Here is a 23,164-nt window from a genome sequence, read left to right as displayed (position 1 = left end):
GGTTATTGTAATAGGCTAGGATGTGTTCTACCCCAAAATGCCCAGAGTGGGAGGGTAGTTTATTTACCAGTGTTGTGGCTGTTTGTGAATAATCTTTTTAAATAATTGGCCACATCCAGCTTGTCCGTGATGAGCGATTTATCGGTCTTTATGTTTATGTTTGAAAATCTGGTTTTAAGTTTTTTACTGCAGCCTAGTTGATTGAGTAATTTCACAGGTTTATTTTTGTTTCTCAGTTTTGTCATTGATGAAATTCTTTTTTGCAGTTTTGATCATGGAGTTTACGTCATTTCTTAGTCCGTTTCTTTGCAGTTTGAGTTCAGTCACGTGGGCTTGGAGTTCACTGCTCACGCTTTTGGTAACCATGCAAGGTGCCAACCTGCTCACTGGGAGCAATTAGGAGTTAAGTGTCTTGCTCAAGTACACTTCGACATGCTGCCCGGGAATCGAACTGGGAACCTCCGGATTACCAGACAACTGCTCTACCTCCTGAGCCACTGTCGCCCCTATGCAACCACATATGGCAAGAAACGGCCCTGCTTGCGAGTGTGTTTGCATCCCTCTCTAGTGTGTATGTGCATATTCTATATACTAGGATCAAATGAGTTCACCATTCCTCCGTGTCAGCCGGCCGCCTGCCAGGTCAGTTTGCGCCGGAGTAGCATTCCAGGTCAAAGTCAGGACATGAGGAGTTGGTGGTGACGAGGGAGGGCCTTTGCCTGCTCTATGTAGCTGAGCACTTATGCAGATGACAGCCTGCCTCTTTCAGGTCCCACAGCCTCGATTCACTGGGACGACTGCCAAATAGGATTTATACACAAGTACATAATGGTCTGTAGTATACATAGCCTACACAAATAACACATAATATTCTCAACAAAAGCTGTTGGGCAGGTGTTGTTTTGTTTTTTTCTCTCCATACAGCTGGCCACACAAAATCTACGGCGGCAAAGAACAAAACACATAAAAGTCCTGAATTGATATTCAGCATGTTGCACAAAATGGCTCCCAAAGGGATTTTGAATGTTTATTTAATTGTATATTCCGATCACAAACCCGCCACACAAAACGTCCATTGTTGAATGACTGGTATTTGAATTATCCACCCTTTATTCTAACAATGAAGAGAATAGCACACAGTTCAAAGGCAACAACATGGAAGCTACACTGACAAAAAGGTCCCACTGAATGAGAGTTATGTCATTATGCGAAGTCCCAGCTTAATTGCTTACCCTGTTTTTTTGTAGTGGCTCAGATATTGTAGCGTTTACATTGTTCAGATTTGTGTATATTTCAGCACCCTAGTGAAAATATGAGGGGAAGAGTATAAGCTGCCTAGAATGTTGCTTCTTCTTTTGTTACAGATCAAATGGCTGTGATTCATGAAGTGAGGAAGAGACCCATGGTCATTTTACTGTTAAATCCACCAGAGAACAGGAGCAGGACAATAGTCTTCATCACATGACACTATATACGTATGTGTGTCTTTACACAAAACGGTACTTTGGTTAATACATTCCACCAAACATTCAATAATCAGCAATACAGTAGCCTACTCATAACAATGGGTAATCTATGGCAAATATCCACGAAAGGCATTCACATTTTCTGTCGAAGCATTATAGGCCGACATGACTGAACAAGGTACATTTTGTCTCTCTGGTCCGTTTTTACACCAGTTTGCTTGCATGTGCACATCATGCACAAGGGAAAGATGCAGATTAAGTTGCAATTTTTTTTTTAATGGATTGATATTAGAATACTGTAAGCTTACTGTAAGTGTCCTGCCCTGAGTAGAGTATTGCTTTAGAGACGTTGTGCTTCCCAGCCAGGCTACAGAGGAATGATGAATAAACGTAAGAGATGGATACAAATAATATGTAAATCCAAAACATAGTGCAATTGTAGCAGAGTGCAGGGTAGGCTAACATAAACCTCCAATTAAAAGGAGCTTATTGGTTGGACAAGTTGTTTAAGGTCATTTCGTTGTGTAATTATTACTTGGTGCTTTTGATTGGTAAAACTACCCATTTATACACAATAAAGGATCATTCGTTTTTTTAATACCACTAACAATTATGGATGGGAAAATATATCGCAATTCAATAGATCACGATACAAAAACATGACAATATTTATCATGGGGCAGAAAAAAATATGTCAGCTAGGCTACATTTTATTCTGCCATGGTAGTAATCACAAATTAAATGACTTGCCATCACATTTACAAGCTCTCCATTCCCCATTAGCCTACAGTTTGTACAGAGTACACAATCACCATTTTGTATGCAATACATTTGCTTGATGTAAATTTACAGCATCAGCTCCTTCATCTCATGAACCCCATTATTGCGTATCAAATGGCATCGTGACATAAGCATATCGTCCCATCCCTACCAACAATACATTGTTAGATTTTAAAATGTGTTAAAATGTAGAACTTGGATTGTTAATTCAGTTATTTTTGAGATTAATTTGAATACAAAGCTATATTTCATTCACTATTGTATTTACATTCAGAGATATAATTATAAATACGTTTGTTTACCCGTCCTTGGGTTTAACCATTATTCAGAAAACACACACATCCATTATTTACATATACTGTACATACATCCGTCACATTTTGTGAATATACCTGTATTGTGCTCAAAGTCTTTTTGAGATCTGCCCCCTTCGCCGTCTCAACTAGAAAAGGTTAAAAAATAAGAGTGGAATATTGCGATGTGTCGGGGAGTTCCTCGCCTGATCCCACGGCGGAAGATGCAAGTGCTTCTATCTATTCCTCTTTTCATCTACGCTTTCTCAGCGAGGCGGGTTAAGCCAAGTATTGAGGGTGACCTCCACCTCCTCGTCTCCGTTCTGCATACAACAGCCCGACCGGGACTGTACGAGTGGATTCACTTCTGTATTGCTTTCGACTATCCGCATATCCTCAGATCGGTGGCATTTCAGGGGAGAGAGGAACCCGAGGAGGAGGCCAGAGAATAGGAAGAAAAAGGAGTCAAAGGTTGTGGCTTTTGCTACATCTCGTCCCCCGGTAGGGTTAGGGGTGAAGGTGGGTCGGTGGAGGGGTCAGAAGAGATCCTGAGGGCCCAGATGTATGATTATAGGTGTGGCTATGGTCTGTGGCTGATAGTAGGCACTGTCAAGGTACAGACCGCCTACAGACAGAGACAAGAGCATCCAGGGTTAAAACTACCATACATCATCACAGGGCATTGTTGAGTATTGTTATTTTGACTAGCCGCCCCACCCCCTCCCTTACAGATCACATGTCGACTAATTGGTTGTTAGGGTGCTGGGTGAGGTATTTCTTGGTAAACGATTAGCACATCTGGAAACACAATGATCTGGAAACACAATGATGTTGGTAGATGTGCTTCGGCCGTCGAAGAGATTTAGTTCTAAAAAGGTCCTCAGACTGCATTGGGTCTATGATGACTATTAGACCATGAGTTTCCTTCATGGAGGAGGAGTAGGACGTAAATCTGACCATGGAATGATGTGGTTTTGGATGATGAATTGAAAGTAGGAGCGTATGAAACACAGGTGAAGCATGACATGAATCTACATGAATAGACCCGTTCGCTGTATAAAAACAAACCGTGTTCGAGCCAATCAGCAATACCAACTGAGTCACGTGACCAAGTCGTCCCCTACCTGCGCGAGCTGCTGCGCTGCAAAACCATGACACTCCCCCCGGACTAAAAGTTGTTTAAAACGAAAACGGCTGGATGTCATTTTGCCAAATCAGCATGGCTGTGAGTGCGAGTCTTTCACCTTTTACAGATCTAGCTTTGGCATGGATTGATTGTTTAGATCGCTAGCATGGCTAACAAATGCAAATATATTGTAGTCTGCCCTGTTGTTCTGACTGGGATTACCTTCCTTGAGTCTGACGTATACAGCAAACAGGTCTATATGACACGCTATATGAAACAGTGTACTCAAAGCTGTTGACAAAAATATTTATTTATTCTTTTTCTTCCAAAGAACATTATCTACAAACGGAGCTCAAAATCAAATCTCTTCCCCCAAAGATATTATCAATTGAACACAAACACAGGTCTATAACACCATTATCATAATCAACAACAACAACAACAACAACAGAAAAATCTTGGACAATCAATACCCAAAGAAATAAAAAAAAAAAACAGTTTCACAGTGCATCCAACCTTTGTAAACCTATAGCTTTCCATCTCTATATAGAAAGATATGTCTGTAGAAAACAGAAGAAATATACCATAAAAAAAGATTTTTTTCCTTCCATTCATGAATGAACGTAAAAGAAAATGTGCGTCTCTGAAGCGGGTGGGAGGTCCTAGTAAGGATAGAGGTGGGTGACAGGGTACTGAGGGTAGGCTGTGGGGAATCTCATAACTGGGACTATAACTGAGGGCATTCTGGAGGGGAAACCTAAAAGAAAAGGGAAAAAATAAGGAAAAATAAATAACTCAAAAGGTTGGGATAAGACAAATGGTTTGTATGAATGAATGACTGAAATGCTGGAAATAATGGTTTTACAGGGTTCCCACACTTCTTTTTCACCTTAAATCCCAAAGCCTTTCCATGACTTTTCCACTAGTTCATACCAAATTTCCACGACTTTATTTCTCTGGTGTATTGAATGAACGACCATGGTACATTTGTTAGAAAAGCTTTACTGTAGCTAGAGGTTGGAAGCGCCTAAAAATATTCAAACCGCCTCTCCTCCTTATAGTAAGGGCATTTTATCAGATATTTGACCGATCTGCAAACTAAATCCTTACCAATCAATTTCTTCACTAATGTGTTTGTAAAGGTGTGTAGCAAGATGTATTAAAAAGTTGAAGTTCAAATCCTGTATGTTTTTTCGTAACAACTACTCAAAGTTGAGGTACCGAATACCGATTTTCGAACAATCTAAAATGTTCAGTTTGGCCTTGGGTAACTTGTGAGGGGTCAAACTAGGGGGTTTTCATGATTCTGAGTTGATTGCAATCATTTATTTTTCACTAAAATCATTCCTTTGTGGAAAAATGGCTATGCCCACCTTTCCCGCTCGGCCCCCCACCGCCCCACAATGCCTTTCCACTGCTAGCATAAAAATTGTTTGATTACTTTACTATTTGCCCTTTTAGGACTTTATTATTATTATTATTATTATTATTATTATTATTATTATTATTATTATTATTATTATTATTATTATTATTATTATTATTATTATTATTATTATTATTTATTATTATTATTATTATTATTATTATAGTTGGTTGGCATTCAGAGTGAGGAAGTTTAGAGTTAACATGCTGAAGCCATTTGCAACCATCATTTGATCATGGACAGACTGCTTTTTACGCCCGATATGCAAGTATTATCTACATTTTCTACTTGAAATATTTCATGTCACTACTTTGGTAATGAAATGTAACATACTGTACAAGTTGTCAACTTTGCTTACTTGTTAGCTGTGTAACAGTAGGCGCAATAATATGGTTAGCTAGCTAACGTGAAATCCATGATGTATTACTCCATGATTGTATCCAACTACCATGTATTACACACCTCAAACTGAATCTTATGATCATTTTATTTTCTTGAATGCTAGCTTTCTGGCCCATTAGGTTACAGTGGTGTATTGTCTGACAGGATCTTTTATGTTTAACGTTACTGTGAAGCAGATCTTCTATTTTCCTTTGCAATAATATCTATTACAATGTTAATCATCTACTGTACATGATATTGTCTTTAATGTCACAAAATAATGATATTATGACTGAATAATACAATGTTTATTCTACTTTGTAGGACATAAGTCTAGCTGCAGTATGGATGGACTCGACTCCACCTTTGCTAAATTGTTTCATCTGTGAAAGCCCGGAGACACCAGCTCAGAGGCTGATACAGCCAACTCCTAAAGGCTACCCTACTTTTTTGGAACAAGCACAAGTAGTTGAAAATGCTAAGATTTTGGAGCGTTTGAAGGAGGCTCAGAACATAGGAAGACTCAGGTACCACAAAAAGTGTAAAGATGATTTATACAACAGATTTGTTGAAGTTACCAAGAACTCAGGCCAAACATTAAAGGCAGAGAAAGAGTCAGCAAAGAAGAGAAGATGCACTTGCTCTGACTTCAGTGCAGCTTCTGCATGCAGTTCTACAAGTTCATGGTCCATTCAGCTTCTGTACAAGAATGTATGCATTCTTTGCAACCAACCTGCACAGATCTACAAAACTTCCAGAGGAAGCTAGAAAGAGATACAGAGTGCCAGATAATTTGACTGCCGATAGACTGAAGGCAAGCTTGCGGAAGACAGCACAGAGTCGCGGGGATGACTGGGGCACTGAAGTTGTTGGACGTCTGGAAGGGATCAATGACCTTGTGGCAGAAGAAACCCTGTACCATTTGCGCTGCAAAACTCTTTTTGAGACAGGTGGCCATTACTCCAAGACTGAAGATAGAGGACAAAGGAAGAAATTGATGAGGAACGAGAGGCTGTTTTTGTTGAATTCTGTGATTGGTTAGACTCAGAACGCGAGCATGGGGTGATGACTCTTGACCAAGTCCACAAAAAGCTACAGCAGTTTGATCTGTCACCAGATAAGAGCCTCTCTTATTCAAAGTATTGGCTAAAGAAGAAACTACAAGATAAATTCCATGACACCTTGTATTTCACATCACAGGAGAGAAGGGCAGATGTGCTCTGCCTCAAAGATGACACAGACAACATTCTGTGAGAGCATCATGCTAATATTGAGCATGGAGATGAGAAGACTCAGATCATAAAGACTGCACTAAAGTTTGTATGCAACGACATTGCCATGGTCGATCTATACCCAAAGTCATATCCCACAGCACACAGTATGACTGACATCCTGTCATAGTCACGGCGAGAGCCTTCCTCACCCCTCATCCTCTCACACCCTTGTATGGGCAGCATCCGACCCCAGGATTCCCACGCTGCCAGTGGGACACTAATTGACACGGCTGAGAAGGATTCCCTCGTCAGCGAACTACTACTTCAGCCTACGGATCCTGCTCTACCCTCGTCACAGTGTTAACCTAACTTCCTAGGTACGACAACGAACCCTAGCCTTGCTACTCTATCCTTGTTGAAATACCTTGTCCTAATCTTGTTCTCTCTGTGCCCAGGACCACCGCTCTGGTACACCTCCCACCTGGGCACCCTGTGCTGCACAAGGAGTGCACCTGCTCTCGTCCATTGCACATTCTTGTACCTGTTGCACATTCTGATGTTGTAAACCTGTCTGCTTGGGGGTAAACATTAAAGCCAACCTAAAACGCTCCATTCTCTCTCCACCTGTGTTCTGCTATTGGGCTCCGCCAACCCCTGCCCTAACACATCCAGAGTCAGATGTTCCTGAGGCCAATAGTGAAGACCGACGAAAGAGTAGCCATTTGGGGGCAGAACTTCATAAAGGCCTGTCGGCCTCGATCAGGAGTTTTGCCATAGATGGGGCTTGCCATACAACTTGATCATAGATTTGGGTCAAAATGGATGCTCAACAAGTTACACCAGCTGGGATACACAGAGTCGTATTCCGAGACACAAAACTACAAATACTGCTTCCTTAATGACAGGAATGGAGATGGCATCCAAGATACTTCTGATACTCTTTATACCATTGTGGAAGAAACTGATGAGCAGATCGATGATGAGGTTGCCGTTGACCTTGAGGATCTATCATTTACGATAGCCAGTGGAAGTGAAACTAGCCATCACAATCGGGTGGTCATGGAGGTTGGGGAAACAACCAATGTATTCACTCAGTTTGTCGGAGACAATATAGATTTAAGAATTGTCTCTATTCAGGGAAACATTCCTTTCCATTCAGTGGGTTGGATCAAAGTCACCTCTCCGGCACCATCTTTGCCAGATCCCCAGACGACAGCAGCTGTGAGTGAAGTTGAAGGCACTTGACAGAGCTAAGATCCTGAGAGGAGCTGAAGTGAAGATTCTTCCATTCACCAACAGAACAAGGACAGGGATAAACACCATCACATTTCTTCCCATTACTAAGCTCGCCTCTTCTGTGACACAAGACCAGCTACTCCTCACTCCGGGCGATACACTCTGGTCAGCAGAGTATGTCTCTGAACCCCAGTGACTATGGATGGACATTAGGTGTACATGGCTATGAGCCAGTCCCAACACTAGACCCCATGGCTCCTGAGGAGCTACTGCAGTTCACAAGCTGCAACTGTGACAGAGATTGCAGCAACCGGCGGTGCAGCTGCAAGAGGAATGGCGTTAAGTGCATCTCAGCATGTGGAGTCTGTAAAGGAATTTCATGCAAGAATTGTGGTCATGATGGTGGTGAGTCTGGAGAAGACTCAGAGATTGACTCCTGAAGTGATCAGCACTTGTAACTACTTGTAACTACAAATAAAGCTACTTTCGAATTTAAATATAAGAGTGGGCGTGGCCTTTTTTCAACCAAGGAATGATTTGAATAAAAAATAAATGATTGCAATCAACTCAGAATCATGAAAACCCCCTAGTTTGACCCCTCACAAGTTACCCAAGGCCAAACTGAACATTTTAGATTTTTCGAAAATCGGTATTCGGTACCTCGACTTTGAGCAGTTGTTACGAAAAAACATACAGGATTTGAACTTCAACTTTTTAATACATCTTACTACACACCTTTACAAACACATTAGTGAAGAAATTGATTGGTAAGGATTTAGTTTGCAGATTTCCATATATTTCCCTTACTATTACATCTCCAATAATTCAATATTTTCACATACAAATTTACATGAATAATAAATAGGCCATAAGGGGAAGCCTGAGAAGTGGCTAGAAAATTATTCTCGTTCCCACCTCGGGGGACTACGCAATTTTCACTCTGGGTGAAATATCTATTGGTGTAGATTTAGGAATAAAAAGTTCTCCATTTAGAATCCACCCAGTTTTGTGCAATAATAATTTAAAGTCAGGACTAGATCTTTCCTCGCGAACGGATACTTGAGTCATCGCGTAGTTATATTTGGTGTAATTGGAGCGCAAAACCGGGTGGATTCTAAATGGAGAACTTTTTATTCCTAAAACTACACCAATAGATCTTTCACCCAGTGTGAAAATTGCGTAGTCCTAGTCCCCCGAGGTGGGAACGGGATGAAACGATAACAGGCTTCACCTTATGGCCTAAAAATTATGATTTGTTCATTTTCCACAACTGTTGCAGGATTGCCAAAGTGTGGGAACCCTGGGTTCATAGAGAATGACTTACCATAAGCAGGGCTGTAACCCGCAGGGCTGTAACCCGCAGGGCTGTAACCCGCAGGGCTGTAAGCCGCAGGACTGTAACCAGCAGGACTGTAACCATAGGCAGCGCCAAAACCTGGAAGGAAAAAAACATCTGTGTGAATGTGGTAATCCAACTGCATCCACCTATAAAATTGATCATCAATATTGATCAGATTCATGTATATGGCTGTGATTGCGTTCATGTATAAATGTAGCAGTGTGATGCTTTAGGAGTGAGGAATTGCTACTGTAGGTTACAAGTGCATTATGGGATTTTGGCACACGTTGAGAGTGTATCTCAGGCAATCGTAATTTGGTCAAATATTATTGTAAACCGCTCATGCACACACGCCTGCACACATTTGGTACAATATAATTGTGCTATTCCATTGATTTACATTGATTCCCAAACTGTAACCCCTTTCAGGAGCGACAAAATGTCTCACTTTGGACGCATTTCCTCATCCTTCTATCCTTGTGAGGATACATTTTCTTACCCTTCTATCCGTGTGAGGACACATTTCACACTAGGGCTACAACTAATGATTATTTTGTTATCAATTAATATGTCAATTATTTTATTGATTAGTCAAATAATCTAAATCAGCATCCAGAAAGTACGGCTATGCGGACGATCTTGCCATCATGCTGAGAAGACCCACATGGAAGGCACTGGAGGACGGTCTTAACCAAGACATGGACATCCTAGTAGCCTATAGGATGCCTACAGCTCAGCACCAGCAAGACCGTTTCAGCAGCATACCATCTCTGCAACAGAGACGCCAAGAGGGAACTGGAGGTATATGCTGACCACAAGCGTCTGGAGTCCCAGCAAGCCCCTAAATACCTTGGCGTGCGTCTGGATCGGACACTGTCCTTCAAACAACACCTCGAAGATGTCAGGGCAAAGACAACATCAAGGGTTGCGCTGATCCGACGCCTCGCAGGTACAACCTGGGGAGCCACTGCCAAGACCCTTCGGATATCCACCCAAGCCCTGGTCTTCTCGGCAGCAGAGTACTGTGCCCCAGTCTGGAGCAGAAGCCCACACGTTAAAAAAGTTGATGCGGCTACTAACAACGCCCTCCGGATCATCACTGGATGCCTGAAGGCTACACCCGTCTTCCTGCTGCCAGTCCTTGCAGGAATCGCACCAGCTGGCCTACGACAAGAGGCTGCCACTCTCGCCCTAGCAAGGAAGGCAGTGAAGCATGACTGGCACATCCTACACAACACCACAACAACAACAGCACCTATGAGCAGACTCAAGTCCCGCCACCCCTACAACAAGGTGGCACAAGAGATGCTCCGTTCCACCACTGAGGACCTATCCAAAAATGGATGGCTGGCGGCAGCCTGGAAGAGAGAGTGGGAGAGTGCTGGGCCAACCCGTATCCACCACCACATCTGGGATCCAGGAGATGGCGCCACAGGAGACGATCTTCCACGCCGGCAATGGGTTCTGCTGAACCGTTTAAGATCTGGGGTTGGTCGCTTTAAAGCATCATTAAAGAAGTGGGGCCTGGCAGACAGCGCTGCATGCGAGTGTGGAGACCCTGAGCAGACTGTTGACCACATCCTGACCATCTGCCCCCTATACAAACCACCCTCGGAAGCCAGCCTCTTTGATGTGGGACCAGAGTTAAGGGCATGGCTACAAGATACGGAGTTGGACCTCTGACGTTACACGAAAGAAGAAGAAGTAATTTGGTCAAATATTATTGTAAACCGCTCATGCACGCACGCCTGCACACATTTGGTACAATATACTTGTGCTATTCCATTGATTTACATTGATTCCCAAACTGTAACCCCTTTCAGGAGCGACAAAATGTCTCACTTTGGACGCATTTCCTCATCCTTCTATCCTTGTGAGGATACATTTTCTTACCCTTCTATCCGTGTGAGGACACATTTCACACTAGGGCTACAACTAATGATTATTTTGTTATCAATTAATATGTCAATTATTTTATTGATTAGTCAAATAATCTAAACAATTAATTTACCAGAATTTGCAATTGAACATTTAAATTGATTGACATGTTTTTTCAAGTGCGGTACTACCATCCCACATGGGTAGTTGCCTCTCTGACACCACTTACTGAATACCCAGAGTAGGAGATGAGCCATGAAGTTTATTTATGTCTGTAAATTCTGTGTAGTGTGTATGCCTACTGTACCCGAGTAGGGTGAGTAACTTTACATTCCATTACTGCTTTTTATCTATTGACTCATTATAGCTACTTTATTATCTTGAAATAATATAACACCAGTTACTATGATGTTGTTTATCTATCATTGTTTGCCTGTAGCTAAATGCTGAAAAACTAAAACTTTTGGGCTTTATTCTTATTACTTGTATTATTGCACAATCGCTGCAGGCATGACCGCCCGCATTTTACTGTATGCCCTGTATGCCGTGACAAATAAAACTCTTGACTTGACTTTAGATTTGAAAAATCTAGAGATTTTTTACCGGCCAAAAATGATAAATAGGTTTTTAGTATATCTCCATGTGTTATGTATTATGTGTTATCTCTCCACTCCACGCTATGGTAGTACTTGTGCCAGCACAGGAGATATGATTATAAAAAAAATAATCCCGACATGTATACATATATGCATCCTTTTGAATAAAAATAGCCTCAGGAATCAGGATTGCTAAAGCTAATTTGCCTAATCCATGTCAAACACACACACACACACAGTCAACTCATTGCTGCAGCCCTATTTCTCACCCTTCTATCCTTGTGAGGACACATTTTCTGACCCTTCTATCCTTGTGAGGACACATTTTCTCACCCTTCTATCTCTGCGAGGACACTTGTTTGAAGTACTGTATGTCTTTGTTCTTTAGAGCTCATATTTATTTCTGAAACAAGGCTCTAATGGACCCTCACTACACTTCCTCTACAGCTTCAACCATACCGTCTACCATGCTGTGAAAGATACTGGTGTACATAGTATTAGTGTGTGTAGCAGCATATGACTTGCACTGTATGTGTGTAACCTATGTGTTAGTATATGTTGTGTTGTTGATGTTTGCAGGTTTCCGCAAAAAACACTCTACTGAAACTGCCCTCCTCAGAGTCTCAAATGACATTATGATGTCATCTGACTCCGGCGAATGCTCTGTCCTGGTCCTGCTGGATCTCAGTGCAGCGTTAGACACAGTAGACCACGGCATCCTGTTAGACAGGCTCAGGGAGTGGGAGGGCCTCACTGGAGCGCCTTACGTTGGTTTACCTTCTACCTTCAGGAGAGAAGTTTCGTCATTGGCTGTTGGCCCTTTTAAATCTGACCCTTCACCCCTCTCGTGTGGTGTATCACAGGGATCTGTGCTTGTGCCAATCCCGTTTGCCCTCTACTTAAGAAACCTCCGGGTCATTTTCGAACAGGCCATGAATCTGGACAAACATGTCAAAACTCTGACTCGCAATTGTTTCTTCCATTTAAGAAACATTTCAAAACTCCGGTCCATCATATCGCACAACGAACTAGAAATGGCTGTACAACGCCTTCATTTCATCCAGACTCGATTACTGCAACTCACTCTTTACCGGTCTAAATAAAAAAATCCATTGATCAACTTCAGTTGGTCCAAAACGCAGCTGTTGCCAGGCTGCTCACTAGGTCAAAGAAATCATGCCACATCACCCCCATCCTGGCTCCCTGTAAACTCCAGGATCGATATCAAGGTCCTAGTGTATGCCTACAGAGCCCTCCATGGGCAAGCCCCCCCCCCCCTACATTAATGAGCTCATCCATCCACTTTCCTCCAGCCGGTCACTGCGGTCATCCCATCAGGAGCTCCTGGTGGTGCCCAGGACCGGACCGAAAGGGCACCGAGCTTTTGCGGTCCCCTCTGGAACACCCTCCCTTTCTAAATCTGAAAACCGCTCCCTCAGAGCTATTTTTTTTTAAAAGGCAGCTAAAAACGTACTTCCACAGGCAGGCTTTTTAAACAACCATAGGCATTTCTTTCTGTTTATATATTTGTATAGTCTATTCTGTTGTTTTAGCTTATTTTAATGTTTTTTCTTCTCTTCACATTTTTTATTTCTTGTATTTTGTTTTAAAACTCTGTGCACTTGTGCTGAGAAGGGCGCTATAAAAATTTAGTTTTACAGACTTACTTACTTACTTATGGGTTTCTGTACCAATAGATAATTTTTCGCAACAGAATGTTTGCGTTAGTCGTCTCTCTTCCAACATGGCTGCCTGTAACTGGTAACCCCTTTCGAAAGAAAACGCTTACTTTCTGTGCAGTGGTAGGGTAGTTAAAATACTGGAAAAGATATCACTGGGTCTCATTCTCGAACGAAGTTAGGACAAAATATTTCGTCTTAGCCAGATTTCGGCCTATTTAAGACATATTAGGGCTGGGAGTGGGAGTCCTCAAATTTTCCTGAGATCTTATTTGAGAGCAGATCTAAGAGTGCTGAGGAGCACACTTAAATATGCTCTCAGCCCACGATCAAATCTCATGATTGATTGACTAATTAAACATTTTATTATAACTTGACAGACTGTGTTCTCATAGTGATTCCTTCATGTTAACGCTACAGGCCTCATTGGAATTAATTACTTGATCATAATTAAAATAAATATGACAATATTTGTACGATAAGAAATTACGCATTTGATGTCGGAAAAATAAATAATATGGATTCATCTGATCACAGGGCAGCTGGATTAACCATATCTGAACCAGCTATTTTGGACAAATGTATAATTACTTTAATTACTCAGATATTCAAACACAATTATGCAATTATTGTGAAATGATTGAAAATAATAATAATTTAATGCCTTCTGTGGAATTTGCATTTCTTATTTGTTACACATCTGTTTTAATGATTAATTATATACATTTGAAAGAATGCAGGTCAACATGCAATGTATCCCATTGATTGGTATACAATGGGACAGACCTTTGTTTGATTGATTGAAAACTTTATTAACAGATTGCAGAATGGGTACAGTACAGTACAGCTCAATTACATAAGGGGATGCAGACCAGAGAATTTCGTCTTGTTTACATCAGGGTCCCCCATTTTCAATTCATCATAACATATATGACACACACGACACAGATAGACAGTACTGCTACATCTATACATTTATGACATACCAGATTTGCAAATACAGTACTGTTTGTGATACAAAAAGAGTCCAGAAAAGAGAGTACATTTGACGTAGAAACTGTTGGAGGAGGTTGGGTAGGAGGGGTGGTAGACTTACACTGTACAAGCAAAACTGTACATTGGAATATTGACAAAACCATACTTGGTCATTTACTGTACATTGGAGGGGGTTGATATACCCTAATTCCTCTAATAGTAACCGGGTCTCAAATACAAGCCGGGTCTCTATTAATGGCCGGGTGCGCTCTTGAGCTAAGCAATTATAAGCCGGCCTCCTAATACAAGCCGGGTTACTAATATACTGAGCTGCATACTGAGCTGCTGAGGTAAAGTTACTTGATTTCACTTTGAAAACGTTGAAATGACCAGTGACCACCTGTAATTGCACTGTTTACTATTTCATACAGTACTTGGTTTCAATAAATGAACCCAGTACATTTTACTGGGTTCAAACTGACACAAAATTGATTTATTCATTATGATCCGTTTGAAAATTTGAAATATAGGCCTCCCTCTTATACAGGCCTCCTCCTAATACAAGCCTGGTACCCGCTACAGTTGAAACAAATACAAGCCGGGGTTACTATTAGAGGAATTACGGTAGCTATAAACCTGCATTCCTTCGAATATATCATTAATCAATTAAACTTATATTGAAATACACTATATAGCCTATACACCAACACTGAAATGACAGTGGATAAATAAATAAGAACTAAAGCTAATCGGTGGAAATAGACTGCATTAATATTCCATAACAAGTCTTGTGTGCGCCTACGAATGAACAGTAGCCTATAGGCTTAAAATTATGGAATAATAAGCCATACTGCGTTCATTCATTACGCCGGCCGGCCCGTAGGCTATATATATTATATGTCATTCATTCATTCATATACAGTACTGCGCGCACATGTGTGTGTGCGTGCGAGCGCTGCGGCAGGTGTGTACCGCAAGCTGTATATGATGCCAATAATCTAGTTTTGATGGGCGCAAGCGTGATTATGAAACCTAGCCGCATTTCTCGGAGACGCTCTCTGATTGGCACTGACTGACGCTAGGTTTCGTAGTCACGCGGCTCTCAAAGCACTTCCGCCATTCCATTTCACACAGCTGCGTCACCAGTTGCTTTATAAGGACTGTCGGGGGCATGGTTTGTATGCAAATGACCTGAACGGGAACGCGCTTTGGAGTTTACGACAGAATGCCATTCTCCAAGCAGATATCAGATCATATAATTTCTGCGACCGTTTCAGCCACTTAAGACATATTACCAGCACATTCAGGACTCAGAGTGTACTTGTCATAGATTATGTCTCAGTGGTTCCAAGATAAGTCTTCCAGAATATATCTTTGAAAAATATTCGGGAATGAGACCCACTGTCTTTATTACTGTTGTTCACAAGATCCAGTAATATAGTTCTCATTATATCAACGCATAGTAACCATTGTTTTGCATAGCAACCGTTGTCTCTTCCAACATGGGAGGAAAAATTGAAAATCTAAACATTCTGATCCAATATTTATGGCTTAAAACCAATTTCCGACAATTAGTTAGACTTTAAATAAAAAAAAATGTATTTCTTGATTCAGAACAATTTTATAATGGATGAACAAAACTCTCACTGCGAATGGTTGATTGCAATTTCAAGGACTTTGTAAAAATTGGCTGTTTAAGGAATTCCAGGCCTCGATAAAAAAAAGAAAAATTTATCAAGCACTTTAAGCACTTCCAAGGATCTTGTGCGAACCCTTCTCTATACACCTCTAACACTCCTGTACCCCTGCTCTATACACCTCTAACACTCCAGTACCCCTGCTCTATACACCTCTAACACTCCTGTACCCCTGCTCTATACACCTCTAACACTCCTGTACCCCTGCTCTATACACCTCTAACACTCCTGTACCCCTGCTCTATACACCTCTAACACTCCTGTACCCCTGCTCTATACACCTCTAACACTCCTGTACCCCTGCTCTATACACCTCTAACACTCCTGTACCCCTGCTCTATACACCTCTAACACTCCTGTACCCCTGCTCTATACACCTCTAACACTCCTGTACCCCTGCTCTATACACCTCTAACACTCCTGTACCCCTGCTCTATACACCTCTAACACTCCTGTACCCCTGCTCTATACACCTCTAACACTCCTGTACCCCTGCTCTATACACCTCTAACACTCCTGTACCCCTGCTCTATACACCTCTAACACTCCTGTACCCCTGCTCTATACACCTCTAACACTCCTGTACCCCTGCTCTATACACCTCTAACACTCCTGTACCCCTGCTCTATACACCTCTAAAACTTGTGTACTTTTAGTGTATTTGGTGAATAAGGTAATTCTGATTTTGAAGCGCATAAGAATACATAATGGAACACAGACAAGCGTTCCATGTGTGTGCACACGCGCACACACACACACACACGCACACACAGCTTGACTTCCAAGCTCCATCTACCTGGTGGGATGTAGCCATGTGTGGGCGTAGTGCTGATATATGGTGCTCTGGGTATGACAGGAACAGTCCGAGGTCTGGCAGCATGGGCTGGGATGGTCATCACCGAGGACATTGGTCTCTTGGGCTACACACACACACACACACACACACACACACACACACACACACACACACACACACACACATACAAACTTAAGCATTGTGCATCACACCATAAAAGCAGTCAAAAACAGTCTCGGCAGTCAAATCACTCAATGATAAAAGCATGGGTAACTGCTAGTGATGGCACTGGCGTTGTGGGTGAGCTTAAAGCAAAAGAGGTACGCATGTCCCCCCCCCCCCCCCCCCCGCCCCCTACTTTCAGCTCACCCACAATGCCAGCGCCCTTTGTACCCATGTCTCCAGTGACGGGCTCCTAGTGGTCATCGTCCTCACCGGGGGAATGGGCCGTTTCTTCTTGATAGGTGTTGATTTGGAACCAGTGAAGAGGCTCTTCAGAGCAGCCAGTGCAGCGCTGGCCTTGGCTACTTTCTTATTGGGCCCCGTGCCACGGAACACCTGCTTATCCACCTCTACCTGTAACACACACCAGACACCGTTCAGTCACATGACATAACACACCAGACACCGTTCAGTCACATGACATAACACACCAGACACCGTTCAGTCACATGACATAACACACCAGACACAGTTCAGTCACATGACATAACACACCAGACACAGTTCAGTCACATGACATAACACACCAGACACAGTTCAGTCACATGACATAACACACCAGACACCGTTCAGTCACATGACATAACACACCAGACACAGTTCAGTCACATGACATAACACACCAGACACAGTTCAGTCACATGACATAACACACCAGACACAGTTCAGTCACATGACATAACACACCAGACACCGTTCAGTCACATGACATAACACACCAGACACAGTTCAGTCACATGACATAACACACCAGACACAGTTCAGTCACATGACATAACACACCAGACACAGTTCAGTCACATGACATAACACACCAGACACAGTTCAGTCACATGACATAACACACCAGACACAGTTCAGTCACATGACACACACCAGACACAGTTCAGTCACATGACACACACCAGACAGTTCAGTCACATAACACACCAGACACAGTTCAGTCACATGACACACACCAGACACAGTTCAGTCACATGACACACACCAGACAGTTCAGTCACATGACACACACCAGACACCGTTCAGTCACATGACATGATACACACCAGACACAGTTCAGTCACATGACACACACCAGACACAGTTCAGTCACATCATGACATACACACCAGACACAGTTCAGTCACATGACACACACCAGACACAGTTCAGTCACATGACATACACACCAGACACAGTTCAGTCACATGACACACACCAGACACAGTTCAGTCACATGACATGATGCACACCAGACACATTGAGTTCATGAAGTTTGTGTTTGGTAATATAATGGGTAGCTAGCCAGGCAGTTTGGCAGAGACAATGGTCTTCATTCTTGAACGTGTTCGTAAGTGCCTTTGTAAATATCTTGGTAAAAATTTCACGATTTGTGACTGATCTCAAAATGAGATTAGATTCAAATGTATTGTTATTATACAGCACAAGTACAATACACCATCGAGTGGATAAATAAATAAATGCGTGAAGGCTTAGTGAGGCAGCCTCAGCGCGCGAGCACACACACACGTACTCTATACGTGCAAAATGAATCGTTCCAGCAAAGTAGGCTTCTAATATTCTAATGACTTGTTTTATTAGGTATTATAGTAGTATGTCCTACTTTAGAACATGACATATTAGCATGACATCTCATTTAGTAATGTCAATACTGAACGACGATTGGCTGAACATTCATATATTTCAGATAACTGAAATAATAGATAGCTGCACCACTAGGTATAGTTAAGGTTCAGATAAGAGGTTTATGAATGACATCAATGCTATGTCCTCACAAGTGTGTGTGTGTGTGTGTGTGTGTGTGTGTGTGTGTGTGTGTGTGTGTGTTTAGGCCGGGCCTCACCTCTATGATGAAGCGCTTGTCGTAGCTGCTGCCGCTCTCCGATATGAGTTCATATTTGAGGCCTCTGCGTTTCTCGTTAAGCTCCATCACTGGGTTCTTTCCCCCGGCCGTTAGAATAGGACCAGGCGCCCTGGACTAGAGACACAGAGAGAGAGAGACACACAGACACAGAGAGAGAGAGAGAGAGAGAGAGAGAGAGAGAGAGAGAGAGAGAGAGAGAGAGAGAGACAGAGAGAGAGAGACCAGCACACATCACCCAGTTAACCAGCAAAGAGGAAGAACAGAGAAGAGGCTATAAAGACATAATATGCAAAAGCGACTAAACATATGTTGTATATTTTGTTAAGTTGTATATTGCTAATAAAAGAAATAACGATTAAAAAACAAGTTTTCTAGTTTTTTCTCGGGCCTTGGCACTCAACGCATGGCGAGTTAAAACGACTAAACTCGTCGTTGGCACTCAATGTGTTAATGTTGATGCATCAGGGTGTATTTGTTATTCTCGACACCCATAGATGTTTTATGTTTCCAGTCAAATAACTCACAAGTTGAAATAACTCACAAAACACACCTCTAACTTTGATCCAACCCAACTTTCTGAATATGAGTCAATCTTATTCAGTGTTTTCTTTATTTTCATTTATTATATGGGGGTATATATTAGGGGTGCCACAATTAAATAAAATAAATTGATTAAATATAATTGCATCGATGCTTCGAAACATTTCATTGGTAGCAGTTAAATGTTCCAAAGTGTCTAGTCTAATGGAAATACAAAAAAAGGAGAATCATTCAATTGAGAAGCACAGAGATTGTTCGAAAATGCTCTAAGACAAGTAGACCCTGTTAACCCTTTCACTACCACTCTACTAAAGGGTCAACCCTTTCACTGCGACAATACAGAAGGTTGACCCTTTCACTGCCACATGACAAAGGGTTAACCCTTTCACTAGCAATCCACCAAAGGGTTAACCCTTTCACTGTGACAATACAGAAGGTTAACTCGTTCACTGCCACACGACAAAGGGTTAACCCTTTCACTAGCAATCCACCAAAGGGTTAACCCTTTCACTGCGACAATACAGAAGGTTAACCCTTTCACTGCCACACGACAAAGGGTTAACCCTTTCACTACCACTCTACCAAAGGGTTAACCCTTTCACTGAGACAATACAGAAGGTTAACCCTTTCTCTGCAACACGACAACGGGTTAACCCTTTCACAACCACACTACATAAGGTTAACCCTTTCACAATCACACTACAGACGGTTAACCGTCTGTAGTGTAGTAGTGAAAGATTAACCTTATGTAGTGAAAGGGTTAACATTCTGCAGTGTGGTAGTGAAATGGTTAAAGACCCTGTTAGATTTCAGTGTGCATTCATGGGGAAAAATAAAACACAAGTACATTTACAGTAAATGTTCAATCTGGGTATTTCTATCCACTTTACATTGGTATGTGTGTGTGTGTTTCTGTGTGTGTTTCTGTGTGTGTTTCCGTGTGTGTTTCTGTGTGTGTGTGTGTGTGTGTGTTGTATGTGTTGTGTGCGTGTGTGTGCGTGCGTGCGTGCGTGCGTGCGTGCGTGCGTGCGTGTGTGTGTGTGTTCCCTCACCTCCGGTGCTTCTGTGGAGGAGGCGACAGAGTTTGAGCTGGAGCTGGTAGACATCCGGTCGTTCTTGCCCTCTCCGTCGGACCTCTCGTCGGCACTCAGCGAGTCCAGGTCGCCATCGCCGCCCCCGACGAAGCCCAGCGCCTGCAAGGCCTGGAGAGAGAAGGAGGAGAACGCTTTTAGCCCACACGGGTCCACATAGGCTTTAGATGGTAATGGCCAAATCAGAATCCATCCACTCTTGGTTTTTCCCTCTTCTGCTTTAAAGGGGAACTATTTTGCTATTTCTTTCACTATTTGGGCAGTTTTACACAATTCCTGTGAGTCTATGGAACACATCTGTAAGGTTATTTTCAATACAATTCATTGTTTTGTATTTCTAATCAAGTACTGTAGAGCACCACTTTCTGCCCTTCAAGATTCCAAGCTGTTTTTGGCTGGGCTCCGCCCATACTCGCAATGCGCTTTGAGTGACAGACTGTCACCCACCTGCACTGGCAAGATACCTTTCTTTGGGGGGGAGAGAGAGAGAGCGACCAATTAATTTTGCTGCGGGGAAAACAATGCTAAACACTGGAAAAGGCCATTTATAAGATAGTTCCCCTTTAACAACCACACTACAGAAGGTTAACCCATTTCACTACCACACTACAGACGGTAACAGTCTGTAGCGTCATAGTGAAAGGGTTAACCTTCTGTAGTGTGGTAGTGAAAGGGTTCATTCAATTAGATCACACATTTCATGGAGAACCATCAATCACCCGTGGACACCGTGGTACCAGTGTTGTAGAGGAACGCTGTCGTGTCTATTCACCTTTCCATCACAATAATCTACTCATCTCTCTCAAGTATCTATTTCTTCAAGTATCCATCAATCTTTCCAGCCTTTTCATCATTCTTTTAAGTATGTCCGTATGTCCATCTCCCCCTTCCCCACAATATTTGTCCTCTAGCCATCATCCTCAGAGACAAGTCTCTCCTGCTGTCCGTGCCATGTGCGTGAACACTAGTAGCAACGCTTATTGCATTTCTACCACCATGGAAACGTGTAAAAAGAGCTAACGTCTACTCTTGTCATATGAGATCAATAGAAGCGCTATTAACAAATGCCATTTGGTGGAACACGTTTATCCAAAGTGCCTTATAGTATCATGAGTGCCCTGCATACTGTGCTATAATACTACACTGTTAATATGTCCACACAGCTCATAGTTTTCATATTACTGTACATACTGCACCACTGACTTTACTGCTGTTGCTACTTGTGGTGCCGCCACTTTACTGCCGTTACCACTTTTGGTGCCGCCACTGCTGCTACTGTTGTTGCTACCTACTTACCTTGCTACCTAATTACCTTGTACTAGCTTGTATTTTGTACTTTTTATATTGTATCTTATAGTATATTATCGGACTGTGAAGCTCTGTATCCCCCATGCTGCTTTGACACCTGAATTTCCCCAAGGGGATTAATAAAGGATCATCTTATCTTACATTTCTTTAGCGTCTGCGGTCCCCTTGTGAATGGAATAGGGACGCACAGATCCGACACGGATATCAGGCCGATACTGGATAGATCAGACACCTCATGCTTCACTAATATCGCAGCAGCGTGTGATTGAGAAGAGGAAAATTGTGACCAGCTTCCCTGAATGAAGTCTGCTTTTTTAGCGTTTAGCATCAAGCCACGTCTCCCCCTCCTGCTTGTGTGCCTGTGTCTCTTGAGCACTACATTAACCCTTTGCCATGTGGCAGTGAAAGGGTTAACCTTCTGTAGTGTGTGTAGTGTTCTGTAGTGTCAAAGCTGAGGCAATGACTGTTCTTTAGATCGCAAGGTAAACTAGACCTACCATTGTGGCTCTTCAACTCAAACGTCGGTACTATAAGTCCATTTTCACCTTGATTAGTCCAAACAGTGCGTGCAGGAAAGTCATCACTAGGCTGTCCATCAAAGACATTGGGGAGGGACTAAACTCTTGAACTGGCCAGGCTTAAAGGCACCACAGATGCCATGAACCTGGTTACACACAATAAGTATTGGCTGTTACATTTATGTACAAATTGAAAATTAATGAAAATATCTTACTTGGGTTGTTTTTGATTGCTTTTAGATTGGTCATAATGATGCATGTAGTATGCAGCTGTTTTATCATTTGAAAAGATTAGACATGCACATAAAACAAAAACAACAGGTCACAGACAACTTTGCATATTGTTCATAGACTATTGATAGAGTTGCCGTTCCATGAGCAGAGACACCTGATGCAGACAGTGCAGGTAATGTAATTATTACTAATGGTAAATTAGTAAACCCACCATGTCACCTGTGGTGTCCCTCAAGGATCAGTCCTCGGCCCCACCCTGTTCACTCTCTACATGCTCCCCCTCGGCTCTGTCATCAGCCGGCATGGAATATCATTCCAGTGCTACGCTGATGACACCCAACTCTACCTAAAAATAAACCCTACCCCATCCACAGTTCTGCCATCATCCACTCTGACCACCTGCCTGGAGGAGACCAAGGCATGGATGAAGCACAACTTCCAGTTAAACAGCTCCAAAACTGAAGCCATTATCATTGGCACCCCACAGCAGGTTCGCTCATCC

At 42.4% G+C, this 23,164-nt stretch overlaps 1 protein-coding gene across 2 annotated transcripts in view; it reads right to left on the bottom strand.

Annotated features, from left to right (window-relative positions):
- Nucleotides 1-3,075: 3,075 nt before the first annotated feature.
- The window catches only part of LOC311248040 (spermatid perinuclear RNA-binding protein-like), a gene marked incomplete at its 3' end in the record, with an annotated part of 79,168 nt that continues 59,079 nt past the window's right edge, over nt 3,076-23,164 (bottom strand). The window contains exons 13-18 of one of the 2 annotated variants that reach the window (XM_084337958.1): nt 20,564-20,713; nt 18,951-19,085; nt 17,318-17,458; nt 16,883-17,006; nt 9,247-9,357; nt 3,076-3,164 (exon numbers count right to left, since the gene is read on the bottom strand). In XM_084337958.1, coding sequence (XP_084194084.1) covers nt 3,076-3,164; nt 9,247-9,357; nt 16,883-17,006; nt 17,318-17,458; nt 18,951-19,085; nt 20,564-20,713 — 750 coding nt within the window. Of the gene's footprint in view, nt 3,165-4,042; nt 4,423-9,246; nt 9,358-16,882; nt 17,007-17,317; nt 17,459-18,950; nt 19,086-20,563; nt 20,714-23,164 lie in introns of those variants that run through there. The other variant, XM_084337957.1, reaches the window with a different exon arrangement.

This window comes from Notolepis coatsorum (assembly GCF_963971535.1).
Source record: "Notolepis coatsorum genome assembly, chromosome: 2".
Classification (NCBI taxonomy): Eukaryota; Metazoa; Chordata; class Actinopteri; order Aulopiformes; family Paralepididae; genus Notolepis; species Notolepis coatsorum.
Note: the sequence above shows the minus strand (reverse complement) of the source record. Positions and strands in the feature narration are given on the sequence as shown.